At 36.5% G+C, this 19633-nt stretch overlaps 1 protein-coding gene across 2 annotated transcripts in view; it reads right to left on the bottom strand.

Annotated features, from left to right (window-relative positions):
* CHIC2 (cysteine rich hydrophobic domain 2) overlaps positions 1–19633 on the bottom strand; it is a 54141-nt gene that overhangs the window by 17526 nt on the left and 16982 nt on the right. For both annotated transcript variants that reach the window (XM_043572667.1, XM_043572668.1), the window contains exons 2-3: positions 13038–13092; positions 12734–12889 (exon numbers count right to left, since the gene is read on the bottom strand). In XM_043572667.1, the coding sequence (XP_043428602.1) occupies positions 12734–12889; positions 13038–13092 (211 nt within the window). The remainder of the gene's footprint in view (positions 1–12733; positions 12890–13037; positions 13093–19633) is intronic.

The raw sequence follows: 19633 nt of genomic DNA, 5'->3' as shown, positions 1-19633 counted from the left end.
TCACTTTATAATGGCTAATTTCTGGTATGTGAATTTCACCTCAATAAATTATATTAATCAGAGATTAATATATTATATTAATTCTCAATACATTAGAGAAATAAAAGGCCGGAAAATGAAAGTGGAAACTAAACACTGATGTAGGAAAAAAGAAAAAAGTAAAATTAAATTTTAAATTTTGCCATGTCACTGGTCACAATAAGTGCAAATGGTCCAAAATCCCTAAAAGGCAGATTGCCAGACTGAATAAAAAAAGCAAGACACAACACTGCCTGGAAGAAATGAACTTTATATAAAGGTACAAATAAGTTAAAAGCAAAAAAATGAAAGATCTGGATATTAATCCAAAGAAAGTAGAAATGACTAACTAGAGAAAGTAGTGTTCAAAAAAAAAAAAATTATCGGAGCTAAAGATCAATTTCATAATGATAAAGAGGTCAATCTACAACGAAAACACAAAACCTGTAAGTTTATGCACCCAATTATAAAGTGTCACAATATAAAACAAAAACTAGAAGAACAGAAAAACCCACGGCTACATAATTATATTAGAGATTTTAATACTAGTCTCTTGATAATTGATAGAATAATCAGTGAGAATACAGAAGATCTGAACACTACCAACCAACTTGACTTAATTGACATTTATAAAACACTCTACCCAATAACAGATGAATGCACATTCTTTTGAAGTGCACAAAAGTTATTTCATTTACCAAGACAGCTCATAGCTGAAATAAAACAATTCTTAATAAATATAAAAGGACTCAAAACAAAGTGTTATCTAACCACACTCTTAATTTTTAATTTACAAATTAAATTAAAAATCAGTAACAGAAAGATCTCTATGAAGTCCCCCAAATATCTGAAAGCTAAGTAAAATACTAAATAATACACTAGTCATAGAAGAAACCAAAAGAGAAATACATGCAAAAGAATGAAACTGAACCACTTCCTTTCATCATACATAAAAATAAACTCATACTAAGGAGCACCTGGGTAGCTCAGTTGGTTAAGCATCCAACTTCAGCTCACGTCTGATCTCACAGTCCATGAGTTCAAGTCCTGCATTGGGCTTTGTGCTGACAGCTCAGAGCCTGGAGCCCACTTTAGATTCTGTGTCTCCCTCTCTCTCTGACCATCCCCCACTCCCACTCTGTCTCTCTCTCTCTCTTGAAAATAAACATTAAAAAAAATTTAAAAAAAAAACCTCATAATGAATTAAACACCTAAATGTGAAACCTGAAGCCATAAAAATTCTAAAAGAGAGAACAGGCAGTAATTTTTCTGACACTGGCTGTAACATTTTTCTACATCAGTCTTCTATGGCAAGGGAAATAAAAGCAAAAATAAATTATTGAGACTACATCAACATAGAAAGCTTCTGCACAGTGAAGGAATCAACAAAACTAATAGGCAACACACTGAAAGGGAGAAGATATTTGCAAAAGACATATCCAATAAAGGGTTAGTAACCAAAATATATACAAAATGCACACAACCCAATACCCTGTAAGTAAATAATCCAATTTAAAAATGGGCTTCAAGAAAAAGACTTGAACAGACATTTCTCCAAAGAAGACATCCAGATGGTCAACAGAACATGAAAGGATGCTCAAAATCACTCATCATCAGGGAAATGCAAATCAGAACTGCAGTATCACCTCACACCTGTCAGAATGGCTAAAATCAAAAACTCAAGAAACAACAAGTGTTGGCAAGGATGTGGAGAAAAAGGAACCTTTGCGCACTGTTGGTGGGAATGCAAACCTGTGCAGCCATGGTGGAAAAGAGTATGGGGATTCCTCAAAAAGTGAAAAATAGAACTACTCTATGATCCAGTAATCACACTACAGAGTATTTACCCACAAAAAGCCCAAAACACTAATTTGAAGGGATACACACACCCCTATGTTTATTGCAACATTATTTACAATAGCCAAATTATGGAAGCAGCCCAAATGTCATCGATAGATAAATAGATAAAGATGTGGTATGGGGCACCTGGATGGCTCAGTCAGTTGACTGTCCAATTTCGGCTCAGTTCATGATCTCATGGCTCATGGGTTGGAGTCCTGCATCGGGCTCTGTGCTGACAGCTCAGAGCCTGGAGCCTACTTTCGATTCTGTCTCCCTCTCTCTCTGCCCCTACCCTGCTCACATTCTGTCTCTCTCCCTCTCTCTCAAAAATAAACATTAAAAAAAATAATAATAAAAAAAGATGTGGTATATACATACAATGGAATATTACTCAGCCATAAAAAAAGACTGACTTTGCCATTGGCAACCACATGGATGGAGTTTGAGAATATAATGCTAAGAGAAATAAGTCAGGTAAAGACAAATATATAATTTCATTCATACGTGGAATTTATGAAACAAAACAAAGGAGTAAAGGGGAAAAAAAGAGAAAGACAAACCAAAAAACACTCTTAACTATAAAAAAACAAACTGATGGGATGGGGCACCTGGGTGGCTCAGTCAGTTAAGTGTCCAACTTCGGCTCAGGTCATGATCTTACAGTTCATGAGTTCGAGCCCCGAGTTGGGCTCTGTGCTGACAGCCCAGAGCCTGGAGCCTGCTTCTGATTCTGTGTCTCCCTCTCTCTCTCTGCCCCTATCCTGCTCCTTCTCTCTCTCTCAAAAATAAATAAACATTAAAAAAAAAAAAAAAAACCCTGATGGTTACCAGAGGGAGGTGTGTGTGTGTGTGTGTGTGTGTATGTGTGTGTGTGTGAAATAGGTGATGAGGATTAAAGAGTACACTTAACAACATGAGTACTGAGTATGTACAGAATTGCTGAATCACTATATTGTATACCTGAAACATAACACTGTATGTTACACTATACACCATAGTAATGTACAGTAGTATACTATATACACTATAAAAAAATCTTAATTAAAAATAAAAAGATATATATATTATTCAAAATAGCATAAAAATAATACATACTTGAGAATAAACCTAAGGAAAGATATACAAGACATGTCCACTCAAAACTTAAAACATTGCTCAGAAAAAGTGTTAAAAGTAAATGGAGTGATATATTATTGTTCCATGGGTCAGAAGATTAAATATTTTTAAGACACCAATTTCTCCAAATTGATGCAGAGATGCAACGCAATCCAAACTAAAATCCCAAAAGAATCCCCTTGGTAGAAACTGACAAGCTGATTGTAAAATCCATATGGAATACAAACAACGTAAAAAGCAAAACAACTTTGAAAAAGAAAAACAACTTGACAAAGTTGGAAAACACTACCCAATTATACGACATAATTATAAAGCTACAATACTCAGGACAATGTGGTATTGGCATCAAAATAAACAAACAGATCAAGAGAACAGAACAGAGCTAAGAAACAGATGCACATATATACTGACAACTAGTTTCCAACAAATGAATAAATGCAATTCAGTGAAGAAAGAATGGCCTTTATAACAAATATTAGTCAAACATCTGGATACCTATATGCAAAGAAAAAATATTTTAACTTCAATCCATACACTGCACCATATAAAAATTTTAACTCTAAATCAATCATAGACCTAAAAGTAAAACTTGAACCTATAAAAATTCTAGAAGAAACAGGAAAAAAATCTTTGCACCCAGGCTTAGGAAGAGTTATAAGATATAACACTAACAGCACAATCCATAAAAGAACAAAAGAATAAGTTAGATTTTATTAAAATTAGAAATTTCCACTTTTGAAAAGACTGTTAGGAGATGAAAAGTCAAACCACTAATTGGAAGAAATGTTTTTTTTTTTTTAATTTTTTTTTTAACGTTTATTTATTTTTGAGACAGAGAGAGACAGAGCATGAACAGGGGAGGAGCAGAGAGAGAGACACACACAGAATCTGAAACAGGCTCCAGGCTCTGAGCTGTCAGCACAGAGCCCGACGTGGGGCTCGAACTCACGGACCGCGAGATCATGACCTGAGCTGAAGTCGGACGCTTAACCGACTGAGCCACCCAGGCGCCCCTGGAAGAAATGTTTTTAAAGCATATACTTGTACCCATAATACATAAAGAATTCTCAAAACTCAACAGTAAGAAAACTCAATTTAAAAAAAACAGGCAAAAAGTTGGAATACTTCACCAAAGACACACAAATGTTAAATAAACATGAAAAGATGCTCAACATCATTTATTATTAAGGAAATGCAAAATTAAAACTATAATGATGACATTACATACCTATTAGCATGACTAAAATTAAAAAGACTAACCATATTAAATGTGGACAAGAATAGAGCAGAAGAGACTCTCTTGCACACTGCTGGTGAAAATGTGAAAAAACAGCACCACTTGGGCACACAGTTTCTCCATTCCTTAAAAAGTTAAACACACATATACTATATGACCACACTACTCTGTTCTTAGAAATTTTTACTCAAGAGAAAAGAAAGCATATGTTTATAAAAAGACTTGAACAAAAATAGTAATAGCAGATTTATATAGACGAAAACTGAAAACACAAATGGCAATCAAATAAACAAATGTGATAGATCCACACAATAAAACATTATTCGGCATTAAAGGGAATAAACTACCTACCATCGACCCAACAACATGGATGAATCTCAAAATAATCATGAGTAAAAGAAACAAAAATGAGGGGCGCCAGGATGGCCCAGGTGGTTAAGCATTCAGCTCTGGATTTCGGCCCAGGTCGTGATCTCACAGTTTGTGAGATCGAGGCCCATGTCAGGCTCCTGTTGCTGACAGTGTGGAGCCTGCTTAGGATTCTCTGTCTTCCTCTCTCTCTCTGCCCCTCCCCTGCTCACGTGCTATGCATGTGCACGCTCTTAAAATAAATAAATAAACTTAAAAAAAAAAAATGAGTACATACTGTATGGTTCCATTTATATAATACTCTAGAAAACGCAAACTAATATATACTACCAAAAAGCAGATTAGCAGCTGCCTGGAAGGGGTGGAGGAGAGGATTACAAAGAGACACAAGAAAACTTTTGGGGGTGATGAATATGTTCACTATTTTAATGTATACCTGTATAAAGGTGTTAATTTTATGACAAAATTCATCAAATGATACACTTAAAATATATGCAGTTTATTGTATGTGAATTACATCTCAATAAGGCTGCTAAAATAAAAACAATTTTAAAGACATCTTTAACAAAATACACAATACTTGAGGCCCTAAAATAAAACTTAACACATTAAGAAAATGAAATTACACAAAGTATATTCCCTGACAACAGAATGAAACTAGAAATCAGTATCAGAAAGGTGTCTGGAAAATTCCTACATATTTGTAAGTTAAATAACACATTTCTTAATAATACATAAATCAAAGAGGAAGTTTCAGGGAAAATCGTAACATATTTTGAACTGAATGAAAGTAAAATATGGAATGCAAGCAAAGCAGTGCTTTAGAGAAAAATTTCAGCTTTATATGCTTATATCAGAAAAAAAGGAAGTTCTCACATCAATGTCTTCTGCATCAATCTTAAGAAACTAAAAAAATAATAAATGAAATCCAAAGCAAGGAGACAAAATAATAAAAATAAGAGCAAAGATCAATGAAATCGAAAACAGAAAAACAACAGAGAAACCAAGACTGAAGCAAAGAGTCCACTCTCATCACTCCTATTCAACATTTTACTGGAAGTCTTGCCCAGTGGGAAAAAAAGAGAGAAAAATAAATAAGAAGTATGCAGATTAGAAGCCAAGAAATAAAACTGTCACTATCCTCAGACAACATGGTTATTTTCTACATAGAAAATCCCCTGGAATCTAGAAAAACATTCCTGGAATTTAATAAGTGAGTTTGGCAAGGTCACAGAACACAGTGTTAATATACAAAAATCAATTGTAGTTGTTATGTACTAGCAATGAACAACTAGAAATCAAAATTTAAAAAATGATACCATTGGGGCGCCTGGGTGGCTCAGTCGGTTAAGCGTCTTACTTCAGCTCAGGTCACGATCTCGCGGTCCGCGAGTTCAAACCCCGCGTCGGGCTCTGGCCTGATGGCTCAGAGCCTGGAGCCTGCTTCCGATTCTGTGTCTCCCTCTCTCTCTGCCCCTCCCCCGTTCATGCTCTGTCTCTCTCTGTCTCAAAAATAAATAAACGTTAAAAAAAAATTTTTTTTTAATTAAAAAAAAAAATGATACCATTGGGGTGGCTGGATGGCTCAAGTCAGTCTGGATTTCAGCTCAGGTCATGATTTCACAGTTCATGAGTTCAAGCCCTGCAACAGGCTCCATGCTGACAGTGCAGAGCCTGCTTGGGATTCTCTCCCCCCCCCTCCTCCCCCATGCAAGCTCTCACTCTCTCAAAAATAAACTTAAAAAACTACCATTAACAATAACACCATGCACAAAGAAATACATATAAAGCTAACAAAATGTGTGTATGATCTGTATTCAATGCAAAAAACTACAAAACACTAATGAAAAAAATCAAAGAAGATCCAAATAATTGAAGAGTTATGCCATGTTCATGCTGTGGAAGACTTGTTGTCAATTTTCCCAAAAACTGATCTACAGATTTAATCCCAATCAAAAAAAATTTCAGACACAGTATTGGCAAGCTGAGTTTAAAATTTACATGGAAAGGTAAAGACATCAGAATAGCCAAAATAATCCTGAAAAATAAGAACAAGTTTGGAAGCCACCCTATCTAATTTCAAGACTTACTATAAAGCTATAGTAAAAATCATGTGGTATTAAAATTACGATAGACACACGAAGATCTAAAGAACAGAGTCTAAAAATAGATTCAGGTAAATAGGGTCGACTGACTTTTGTCAATGTGTAATGGCAATTTAATGAGGAAAACATAGTCTTTTCAAAAAATGGTACTGGAAAACCTGTAGTTATATACAAAAAAAAAAATGAACTCAGACCTGTACCTCACACTTACACAAACATTGACTCAAAATGGGTCATAGATCTAAAAGTAAAATACAGGGGCGCTTGGGTGGCTCAGTCGGTTAAGCGTCCGACTTCGGCTCAGGTCACAATCTCGCGGTCCGTGAGTTCGAGCTCCGCGTCGGGCTCTGTGCTGACAGCTCAGAGCCTGGAGCCTGTTTCGGATTCTGTGTCTCCCTCTCTCTCTGCCCCTCCCCCATTCATGCTCTGTCTCTCTCTGTCTCAAAAATAAATAAACGTTAAAAGTAAAATACAGAAGAGATCTATAGGAGAAAAAGTTTGTGACCTTGATTTAGGCAAGGAATTCTTAGAACACCAAACACACAACCCATTTTTTAAATATTGATAAATTAGACTTCATCAAACTCAAAAACTTTTGCTCTGCCAAAGGCATTAAGAGAATGAAAATACAAGCCACAGACTGGAAAAATATATTTGGGGGGCACCTGGGTAGCTCAGTCGATTGAGCCTCTAACTTTGGCTCCGGTCATGATCTTTCAATTTGTGAGTTTGAGCCCCACATCAGGCCCGCTGCTGTGAGCCTGTCAGTGCAGAGCCTGCTTCGGATCCTCTGTCCCCCGTTCTCTCCTCCTCCCCCCCTTGCGCTCTCCCAAAAATAAAAGAAAAGAAAAAAAGAAAAACCATTTAAAAGAATTTTTTCAATGTTTATTTTTTGAGAGAAAGAGAGACAGTGTGTGTGGGCGAGGGAGGGGCAGAGAGAGAGGGAGACATAGAATCCGAAGCAGGCTCCAGGCTGAGCTGTCATCATAAAGCCCCACAAGGGGCTCAACTCATGGACCATGAGATCATGACCTGAGCCATGAGTTGGGACACTTAACAGACTGAGCCACAGAGACACTCCTCTTTTAACTTTTTTTTAATATTTAGAAAAAGCATTTAAAAATATATATGGCTACATACCTAACAAGGGACTTATACTCCAAACATATAAAAAATTCTCAAAACTCAACAATAGAAAATATTTTTGAGAGAGAGAGAAAGTGAGCAAGGAACAGAGAGAGAAAAAGAATCCCATGCAAGGCATCAAGAGAGAGAAGTGGGGCTCACCCTAAGTGGGGCTCGTGCTCACCAGAAGCAGGGCACGAGGTCACCTGATGAGGGACTCGAACTAATGAACTCACGAACTGAGATCATGACCTGAGCTGAAGTCAGATGCTCAATTGACTGAGCCACCCAGGAATCCTAAAAAATAACGATTTATAAACGGGCAAAATATTTGGGGGTGCCTGGGCGGCTCATTCGGTTAAGCATCCAACTCTTGATTTTGGCTCAGGTCATGATCTCACAGTCATGAGATCGAGCCCTGCGTTGGGCTCCACGCCACGCAGTGCAGCCTGCTTAAGATTCTCTCTCTCTAACCTTCTGCCCCTCTCCCCCACTCTTGCTCACTCGCTCTCTCTTTCAAACACAAAAACAACAACAAAATGGGAAAATATTGGAATAAACACTTTAACAAAGAGGTACAAATGGCAAATAAGCACATTAAAACATGTTTAATACCATTAGCCACAAGGGTAATAGGAAGTAAAAACAGAATGAGATGCACTACATCTATGAGAACGACTAAAATTTCTAAAACTAACAATACTAAGTCATTGGAACTCTCATATACCGTTGGCTGGTATGTAAGATGGTACAGCCACTTTGGAAAACAATTTGGAAGTTTCCTATACAATCAAGCATGCACTTACTGTAGGATCCAGCCACCCAACTCCTAAAAATAAAAAAACTTATGTTCACAGAAAAATATGCATGTGAACATTTACAGTAAGTTTATTCAAAATCACCAAAAACTGGATTGTGGAAACCGATTACACAATCCACACTGGATTGTGTAAACCACACAATGTCCCTTCAGCTGGTGAGCAGATAAACAAATTGTGACACATCCATACAATGGAATGCTACTCAGCAAAAATAAATAAATAAATAAACTATGGATACATGCAACCAAATAAATGAATCTCAAATGCACTAGCTCAAGGAAACAGCCACACTCAAAAGGCTACATATACTGCATAATTCCATTTATATAACATGCTTGAAAAGGCAAAACTGTAGGGATAGCACACAGATCAGTGGCTGTCAGGGTTGAAGAGCTGAAAAGGGTATGACTACAAAGGAAGAGAGCAAGGAAGTTTTCTGGAGAACCGTAACGTATCTTGGTTGTGGTGGTAGCATACTACTCTATGCATTTGTCAAAAATCATTGATCTCCATCAAAAAGAGTAAATTCTGCTGTGTATTAAATAATTTTCAAAGATAGGTTATGGCGGTTTGTTTTTAAAAGGAAAGGCAATTTGGAAGGAATAATTATAATAATGCAGATTGAAAACAAGGTCTCCAGAGGAAGGTCAACTGATACAAAGGGGTACTTAGTTGGAGATGGATTTAAAAAGCAATGCAGAAATCTTAAGGAATCTACTCCTGAAATCATTGTTGCACTATATGCTAACTAAATTGGATGTAAATTAAAAAAATAATAATAATAGAAAAAGAAAAAAATAAAATAAAAAAATACAAAGCAATGCAGATATCTAATTATCCAAATTATTGAATAATGTCATGAAGGTGGAAACACTGAGCTGCATAGAAAGTATGCCTTTGGTCCTGATTCGACTTAAGAGTCGGAGACAATTCTAATTTTTTTTTTTTAATGTTTATTTATTTTTTGACAGAGAGAGACACAGAGCGTGTGCAGGGCAGGGGCAGAGAGAGAGAGGGAGACACAGAATCTGAAGCAGGCTCCAGGCTCTGAGCTGTCAGCACAGAGCCCGACGCAGGGCTCGAACTCACAGACTGTGAGATCAAGACCTGAGCCGAAGTTGGACATTTAACCGACTGAGCCACCCAGGCGCCCCAAGACAATTCTAACCAATACCACCTCACAAATGAAGACAAAGGAAAGGTTCAGTGGCTAACAATCAGGCAGGGTTTTAGCCTTTATTTATACTAGTATTTCAATCAAGGGTTCTTAACATGAAATACCTAGATGGAATTCTAGGACTCCACGAAAAGTGGATGAAACAAAGATTTGTCTTCATTTTCACTAACCTCTAACTGAAATGTGGTATAGTTTCCTTAGGTCATGAATGTATACAACTATCTGTGGTAGACTAAACAGGACTTGTACTTCCATCACTCACAGATATCATAGGTTTTTCCTATCACATCGTATTACCATAGATCCTCTGCTATCTTATTTTGTATTTGCATTAATAATTATTTGCATTAATATTAATATTAATTATTTGCACTAATAATTAATAATTTGCATTAATAAATATTTATAAGTAATATATTTGAGGGATTTTAGCACTTCAATAACGAAAGTTATAAGGAAACTTTATAACTTGTGTATTTCATTTCCTACATTTAAAATACATTAAGTATTTCATTTCATACATTTAAATACATTAAATCTTTTAAAATACAAATAAAACATTCTAAGAGAGGGTTCATAGGCTTCCCCGGAACACAAAAAGAGTCCACAACAAATAAAAGTCAAAAATCCCTGCTCTAAATTATCCTGCTCCCATTGTACAAAGCACCTTCATACATGCATGAAGTGTCACTCTCTCCCTGGGTATGTAATACTTTACATCAGAGACAAGGAAATGCACGGCTTTTTTAAAAGCAGTAATCGTATTTGTTTGCACTCACTAGATAGTAAAGTCCATATAAAATTAAATTATATACATACAGAGACCTTGGACTGAATACTACATTGTTGAACAAAATGTACTTTCTGAAACTACAGATGAGAATAACCTAAAAAAATCAATCTATCTTATGTCTCAAATAAGAATTTAATGAAAGCATCTAAGAAATGATTTATGTTGGGGCGCCTGGGTGGCTCAGTCGTTGAGTGTCTGACTTCAGCTCAGGTTGTGGTCTCTCAGTTCGAGAGTTCAAGCCCCGTGTCAGGCTCTGTGCTAACAAACAGATCAGAGCCTGGAGCCTGCTTCGGATTCTGTATCTCCCTCCCTCTCTCCCCCTCCCCTGCTCATGCTCTGCCTCTCTCTGTCTCTCAAAAATAAATAAATGTTTTTGACAAAATGATTTATGTTGCTAAAAACACATGGAAAAGAGTAGGAAGTTTAGTTTTGTTTTCTAAATCCTACAGTGTACACACATTGCAATGTCTTGTTTTCTCATTTAAAAGGTAAAAAACAAAGGATCTCAAAACCTCAAAAGCCAAAAAAAGTAGATTTTAAATACCTAGATTTCTAAAATAAGAAAATTCTTATGATTCCCTGAGTTAAACAGCAGTAAACTGCCAACCAAATGAGATACAGCAGTCATTTAAATAATGAAAACATCCCAAACAGGAGGCAGAAGTAAGAGGATCTAAACTCCAAGGGCTGCAAATTTGATCATGGATCAAGGGACAACCAAAGATCAAAAACAAACAAAACAAAACCAAAACCAAAACCAAAACCAAAACCAAAACCAAAACCAAAACCAAAACCAAAAACCATTCTGTGGTCTGAAGATGATCTGGTCAGAAATACAGGAAGGAAAAGAAGAAATATTCTTGGAGAAAAAAATGAGTATTACAGATATTACAGTAAATATTACAAAATTCTAACACAAAGGCATTATCTCCTTCCTATCAATAAAATGTACTAGCTAAAATTCTTTCTCATTAGAAATATACTGCTTATTTTTATAACAGAAATCAAGGGACAAACTGAATTTGCTTTTCCATGTTCCCTATCATTATTTGATGACAAAATGAAATGCAGCCACATAAAACCACTCATTCAATTTCAACTTAACAGTATTTCATTTTTATACATACAGTTACCATACTTTTTAAAAACTTTAACAAAAATGTAATGCATTCCATCCTTAACAATTTGCCATATCTCAATCCATATCTTAGTCAAAATTATGACTCTTTAGATCATTTTTTCCTGATTACAGAATCACTATGTACTCATCTCAGGAAACTTGTAAAATACAAAAGAAAAAAAAAGCCACAAAATTTCTTCAAAAGAAAACAGAATTCCCCATAATCTGACCAACGAGAAACAAACATTGTAACCATGTTACTTCATCTGTTGGTACTATCTTACATTTTAGTAATCACACCATTAGTCAATGTTTATTAGACGCTTTGAGCTACTTAGTTAATAGCTTTCCATATACTATTTCCCTTTATACTTGCCACAATCCTATTCAAGTAGTTGGGTGAATACTGTCATTTTGTATATAAGATAACTAGCTTTTATCAACGTTTATTTATTTTTGGGACAGAGAGAGACAGAGCATGAACGGGGGAGGGGCAGAGAGAGAGGGAGACACAGAATCCGAAACAGGCTCCAGGCTCTGAGCCATCGGCCCAGAGCCTGACGCGGGGCTCGAACTCACGGACCGCGAGATCGTGACCTGGCTGAAGTCGGACGCTTAACCGACTGCGCCACCCAGGCGCCCCAAGATAACTAGATTTTAAAAAGGTTAGGAAATGTGCCTAGGGTCACAGAGATTAGTGGTAGACCTGCATCCAGCATTCTCAATCACTATGCTATACCACCATTAATGTATACGTAGAGAGAGAATGCTGTATTGTACTCCACTCTTAGGTAATTTCCTAGATCATAAAAATTATAGATATAACATATAATTAAATTTAATATAACATTATGGACATACCATAATGTACTTAATCATTCTACTGGATCAGATTATTTTTGTTGTCGTATTCAACATGGTGTGATTCAATACAAAAATAAAAAGTAGGTAAATGAAAGATTTGCTTATCTACTTCTAAATTTAAATTAAAATATATTAATTCAACTTACTCTTTTACTGAGGCAAATAACTGGCCACATACTGCAACCTAATGTGCAGCAGCAACAAAGGCAGCCACAAAGGAGCCAACGTACATTAACAGGAAGGTTCTTCTTAAGACAACTGTTAACTCTGTTGATGCTGGCTTTAAATTCTTCAGGAGCTACCTAAAGAAAAATTTTAAGAAATAACAACACTGCAATATTAATGTCAAGAAACATGTCTCATTGGCATAATTATTTTTTCTAATTTGTTACGAAAAGACTCTACTTTTGAGGTATATAAATAGTACCTAAGTAAACGATAGACACTCACTTTTCCAGTTAACGAAGAAGGGAATTCTGATTCAAATTTGTTGCTCAGTCCAAATCTAGTTTTTAAAAAAAGAAGAGAAATATGTTATTACATGTCATTGTTGAAAAAAACCAGACCATTTAACTTAATCAAAGGTCAAGTAAATAGATGCAACTTGATATAGAGAGTAACAGTGGAAGTTTGAGACACAAAAACATTGTAATCAGCAAAAATTTATGAAATGCAACAAGCAATTTTAGCAGCTGAATCAAAACTTTTGTATAAGAGGCTAAAAATACAGAAAGAAATGACTTCTTTGGGGCTCTCTTTGTAAGTCAAATATTAATGTAATGAGAAACAACACAACTGTCCAATTTTGCCAAAATTACTGAGATTCTTCCAACTAAGTAATAGAAAGCCACAACCTCTGCTATTAGTTATTTTTTACGTCAAGAGCACTTGTCAGCACTCAATAAAGCAGAAACATGTCTAAGAATGCAAGTTGATCAGTTAGCATTTTCTGAGATCACATCGCCACTGCCATTACAACCAGAGAATGCTAAAAACACCTGGACGATGTGACAGCTGCCCTGGCTAATTAAACTTTCAAGTATGAGGACACCTGCTATACGCATATACCCCCAAAGAAATAGAACTGAGGTAGTACATTTCAATATCTTTAAGCTTTTAAATGTTTGCAAAAATCATGAGATTGGACTGGGCACTTGACTATTTCTTTGTATGAGTCATTAGGAAAGAATAAAATACTCATGGACACATTGGTAATAGCAGATTGCACCTGGAAATAAAAAGTGAGATACTTAAAAATGATAAGTTGGATCCTGAAGCCAAAATGTTTTCCACTTTTATTGATATAATTGACATATTAACACTGTGTTAGTTTAAGATGTGCAACATGACTTGATACATGTATATATTGTGAAATGATTACCACAGTAAGTTTGGTTAACATCTATCACCTTACATAGTTACAATTATTTTCTTCCTGTGATGAGAGCCCTTAAGATTCGCTGTCTTAACGACCCTTATAAATACACAATACTGCACTTCAGGTAGCTGGCACTAGTAAGAAGGATCCGCTAGGATAGTCTGTGTGAAACAGCTGGCCAGATGAGACTTCTAACTTAACCATCAGTAGAGCCAAACAGGAAAATCAAATAAGGTGAGCCATGCGAAAGCAGTAAGGAGTGGTGGAGACTGGCCAAGAGGAGGGTATACAGAACGTGTGTGTGTATGGTGTCATGGGACAGATCCAGCTGATTATGGTCCTACTAGAATGCAGGCCCAAGTCTGAAAAATTGTACGATTTGTCTTTCTTTAAGAAGAGTTGGAAAACTAGATTTCTATGTAAAATTTCCCATCTTTATAGTACCGTGCAAGGCAAACAAAACACTTCTGTGGGTCAGGTTGTGTGGTCTGCATCATCATCTAGATTTCCCTACGTGCGAATGGTGGCCTCGGAGACCATTTTATCATTATCATAAATAATTCATACATTATTTTATAGAAGCATTGAAATGATATCAATCTGTCTTTATAAATAACGGGTACTGTTTACAAAATAGATTACAACCCAACTACCTAAGTCCAAGCCAAAGTTCTTTTCGTACTAAACATAAACTGGCAACTATTGGTGTTGTACATAATCCTGGCATTAATGCCATTCTAAGACTGAAAGACTCTGAGTTAAATCTATTTTCTGTCTATGCAGGGCCCTCAGAACAATGTGGTTTTACTTGAAAAAGCCCCAAGAGATAACTCACTTCCAACCTCAAAAGTCCTGGCATGAGGAAGAAGTCACTGTGAAGTGTTCAATGATAGCTCTCAGTGAGGCGTCTACATAATGTACTTCCTTTTCATCTATTTCCCTCAGGGAAGAGGACATTCAACAAATGTTCGGTGAGCATAAATTATAAATTTCCATCTCTTGAAGTATTATCTCCCTTGGTCTGATGGTTCTTGCTTTCAATCAGTAGCTCCCATTTCAACCATGTTTATTATTGCAATTAACCATCTCCTTCCGATTGGTCTTTGAAAATTTTTTAGAGAAGCAACCACCAGATAACTCCAAGTCCCCTAAATAGAAAAGCCTCCCTCTTTCATCCCAATCATTAAACATTTAACACAGATTCAATTATTTTAGTGAATATCTACACTTTACTGCCAGGTAATATGCTAAATTGAAGGGAACAGTCCAGCATGAGTTTAAACCCCAATTTCCTTTCTTTCTAGAGGCTGAGTATTTCCTTATTGGCTAAGTGGCTGAGTATTGATGCTTTGCCCAGGGAGCACAACCAGCTAATAAATTGTCCTGTTGTTCCTGCAGGTCAGGGCTCCTTTTAAGTCAGGCTTGTTATTCTTCCAGTAAGAACTGGTAGCTCCAAGGATATTCACTCAGTTCCTCTTCAGTCATACTTTCTGTTAGGTTTTATCTTAGGAACAGATCATAAACCTGCCTCTTCCTTCATCTCACCCCCCAAAGAATGTCCCAAGAAAAGATTACCCAGTGACATGATTAACACTATAAGGGAGTGCTTAGTTTTTCTACCAGCCATTAACTTGGTGCTGATGATTTTTCCATTCCTCTTTGCTCGTGTTTCCCATCCACAGAACAACAATACCTGGAAGGAAGGTAAAGAAAATCCTGTGCTTGAAGCCCTTGAAGTCTCCCCAGCCCAACAGGAATGAACCCCAACTGTGCTTTCTCTTTTAAAGTCTCTAAACAAGTCATTTAATATTCAAATCCAGTACTCATGATTACCAGGAGAATGAGCCATGATAATCAAGCGCCCCTTCTTCATCTTCATTTGGAAATTAGTTCTCTGCTACAGGGCAATTCAAAGGTTTGGTCAGGACCTCTTCGCTCTCTTAAATCCTTGAGGACCACAAAAAGCTTAAGTTTATGTGGTTTATATTTACCAGTATTTTGGATTAGGCATTAGAACTGAGCCTTCAAAACATTTTTAAAACTTATTCATAAAAGAACCTAGTATATGCTAATAAATATAACATTTTAATGAGACACAACTTTTTCAAAAAAAATTTTAGAGAGAAAAGTATTGTTTTACATTTTTACATCTCCTTAATATCTGACAATGGAAGACAGGTGGATTCTCACATTTCTTTGTGCATTCAAACTGTTGTGATATGCTCTTTTGGTTGATATTTAAAAGGAAACTTAGGCTTCACCAGATACGCATTTGGAAATCTGTATATATCATTCTTTGATTATATACAAAAAAAAAAAAAAACTCAACATGTGGTAGTTTCTTAACTGTTTTTCTGCAAAAAGGAAATTGAAACCATATCGATAAACTTTTAATACTTTGTTACATAAAATTCCGTTGATATATTTTGCCTTTTGAAGGCTTTACTTACACTTGATTTTATAACTTCAAGCATTTGTCCCTTGGAAATGGAAATATTACTAAGTTAAGTTATGCAAATACTCCAAATGTTGACACACTTCATGGTATGATGTTAGAATCATCACACTCATTAATAGAACCGCTGATCTCATCAGAAAGGTCTTTTAAGTATTGGGAAGCTGTCAAGTTCACAGTGACAGATACAAGTTTTCCAAAGTTCTAATTTTCATACTGAAAGCTAGAATTTTATTACTGACAACAAATGCTATCAGTTGTTTTGAAGTGACAGTCTTGCTTTATTTAAAAAAAAAAATTTTTTTTAATGTTTATTTATTCTTGAGAGAGAGACTGAGCATGAGTGGGGGAGGGGAGAGAGAGAGAGGGAGGGAGACACAGAATCTAAAGCAGGCTCCCGGCTCTGAACTGTCAGCACAGAACCCAACGTGGGGCCTGAACTCGCGAACCTCAGGATCATGACCTGAGCCGCAGTTGGACACTTAACTGAGCCACCTAGGCACCCCCGGTCCTGCTTTATTTTAAAAAAATATTAACAAGAGGGGCACTTGTGTGGCTAATTCAGCTGAGCATCCAACTCTTGATTTTGGCTCAGGTCATGATCTCACAGTTTTGTGACTCTGAGCCCCATGTTGGGCTCTGTGCTGACAGTGCAGAGCCTGCTTGGGATTCTGTCTCTCTCTCTCTCTCTCTCTCTCTCTCAGCCCCATTCCCCTGCTCACTTTCTCTCAAAATAAACAAAAAAATTATAAGAGGCTGAAAGTTAACTAACCAGCATTACGTAAACAAAGAAAAAAATGATTCATTTAAAAATATTTACGCTACCATCTATACCTTAAAAACTAACAGCATATTATTTTAACAGTTGTTTTTCTAGCTTTGAATGTTACTGCTAGAGATACACAATGGTTGTTAATTTTAACAGGTCTCCTGGCAATAAAAGCAGGAGAGAGGAAAATGTAAGGGAAAGTGGGGAGGGGAAAGTAGAAGGAAAGAGGGAGAGATGACATAAAAAAGAAAGTAAGCATTAACAAAGTGCTACCAACAACTGTCTCATTTACCCCTCAATACTTACTGTCAGTCCACCAGATGGAATTAAAGAAAATGTAGACGTGCTATATCGACATCTATCCCTCTTACCTAAAAGACCTTTTCCTCAATTATGGTTAAAATACTCACGGCTTCAGAACTGATAAAATATTTAAAATTTTTTCAAAGAATGGCAAATATAACAAGATAAAATATATTAAACTTAGCCTACTTTACAAGTTTACCATTACAAGTTTACAGGTCTCCAAGTCTCCAAGTACAATTGGAGAAAAGACAATTCACTCAAATCACAACCACCGAAAACCTTCTATGTAATACTTCAAGAAAACAAGGTCCTACAACAGAAGACACACAGGTTTTTTAAAAAATTTCAAAAAGCAAGCATGTACAAGGCTGATTTTTACTTTTATGTAATTTGAGGTAATTTTGAAAGTTCATGTAATATACTTAGTAAAGCTTTGGAGAGACAGCAGCTTTACACCTAAATCTATTTAGTTCGTTTGTTTGTTTATTTAAGCAATCTCTGCACCTCATGACCTCGACATCACGAGTTGCACGCTCTTCCAACTAAGCCAGCCAGGTGACCCCAACACTTAAATCTAAATGAAATCTTCAAATAGGTTTGTTTTCCTCCTATCCCTTCTTCAATTTCACTGTCCCCTCATTCTTACAATTCTTTTTTTGTTTGTTTCGTTTTTCATTCTTACAATTCTATAGCCATAATTCAGAGTGTGAGCCATTCTAATCTGTTACCCTGCACTGTCATGTTTATCCAATTCAGAATCTCCCTTTCCTGATAGACCACTCCTCTTCCAAACTCCTTTTAATATTTAACTCTGGTACCCCTAACCTGGATACCTTCTTCTATCTTCTCTTTAAAAATTTTTTTTTCTTCTTGAGTATAACCAAAAATCCTGTTGGAATGACACTCTTTCCTAGAAATTCTCAATTATAGCTTATTTCCTCAAAGTCCACCTTTCAGACTCCCCATCTTCCAGGTTCCAGTAATACTTGACTACATTCTCTCCTCTACAGTCCTTACCGTACCTTATTATAATTATGTTTACAAGCCTAACTCCCTACTCTGATAAATAATGAGTTGTTTATAGGTTAAGTATGGTTTCTTAATTATACCCCAATGCCTGATGGTCAATAAATACTTGCTGAATAAATTAATTAATTTCCAAAACAAAAGCTGAATCTACATTCCACTAACTCTTTGTTGCAAATTTCCATACCATTTTTCTCTCTTCCTCTGATGCCCATGACTTCTGTTTCTGCCACACTGTTCTAAGTCTCAACCATCACTTTCAGCCTTCCAGGTCACCCCCTTTGTTGGAGGTCCACAAAACTACCCTCAGGTTTGATGATTTACTAGGATGACTCACATGACTCAGTACATAGTTGTACTCAAAGCAAAGGATAAAAAACAAAATCAGCACAGGGAAAAGGCACACAGGGAAAAGGCACATAGGGCAAAGTCCAGAGGAAACCAGTAACAAGCTTGCAAGAGTCTCTTCTCAGTGAAGACACAAGGATGCGTTTAATTCCTCCAGCAACTAGTTTTGACAACATGTATACAATACTGTCTACCAGGAAAGTGCATTACAGATTCACTGCCCAAGGCTTTTATCAGGAACTGATAGAATGTACCCTCTGCTTAGCATATACCAGAATTCCAGATTCCCAGAAGGAAAGCAGGTGTTCAGCATAAACCACACTGTTTGTTCAAATAGTTTAGGCTCAGTGAACCATGCCTATCAATTTTGGGAACACTGGGAACTTTCCAAAAGTTCAAGTTCCCAGACACCAGCCAAGAGCCGACAGTATAGGCAAGTATTTCTAAGGACAGCAATCTCAAGCCTACTATGTTAAATCTTTTCTGTACACCTTCCTACTCTCTAAAGACACACATCCTAACTCTCTACGGATGAAGACTGTTGTCTTTATCCCAATCACATTTACCTATGTCTTCAGTGTCTACCATCTGTCTCAACGCAGGCAAGCTTCCCAAAAGCTAAACCATCTGCTCCTGGTTGCATCTCCCCCAGTCTCCTCTGTAATCCGCTCTATTGTTCCCTCTCGTTTGGCTCCTTACACATATCCTACAAACCTGCCTATGTCTACCCAGCCTGAGAATCTGAATCCCTATTTTCTTCTCCC

The sequence above is a fragment of the Prionailurus bengalensis genome, chromosome B1 (assembly GCF_016509475.1).
Source record: "Prionailurus bengalensis isolate Pbe53 chromosome B1, Fcat_Pben_1.1_paternal_pri, whole genome shotgun sequence".
NCBI lineage: Eukaryota > Metazoa > Chordata > Mammalia > Carnivora > Felidae > Prionailurus > Prionailurus bengalensis.
This window is presented reverse-complemented; position numbering and strand designations above follow the sequence as displayed.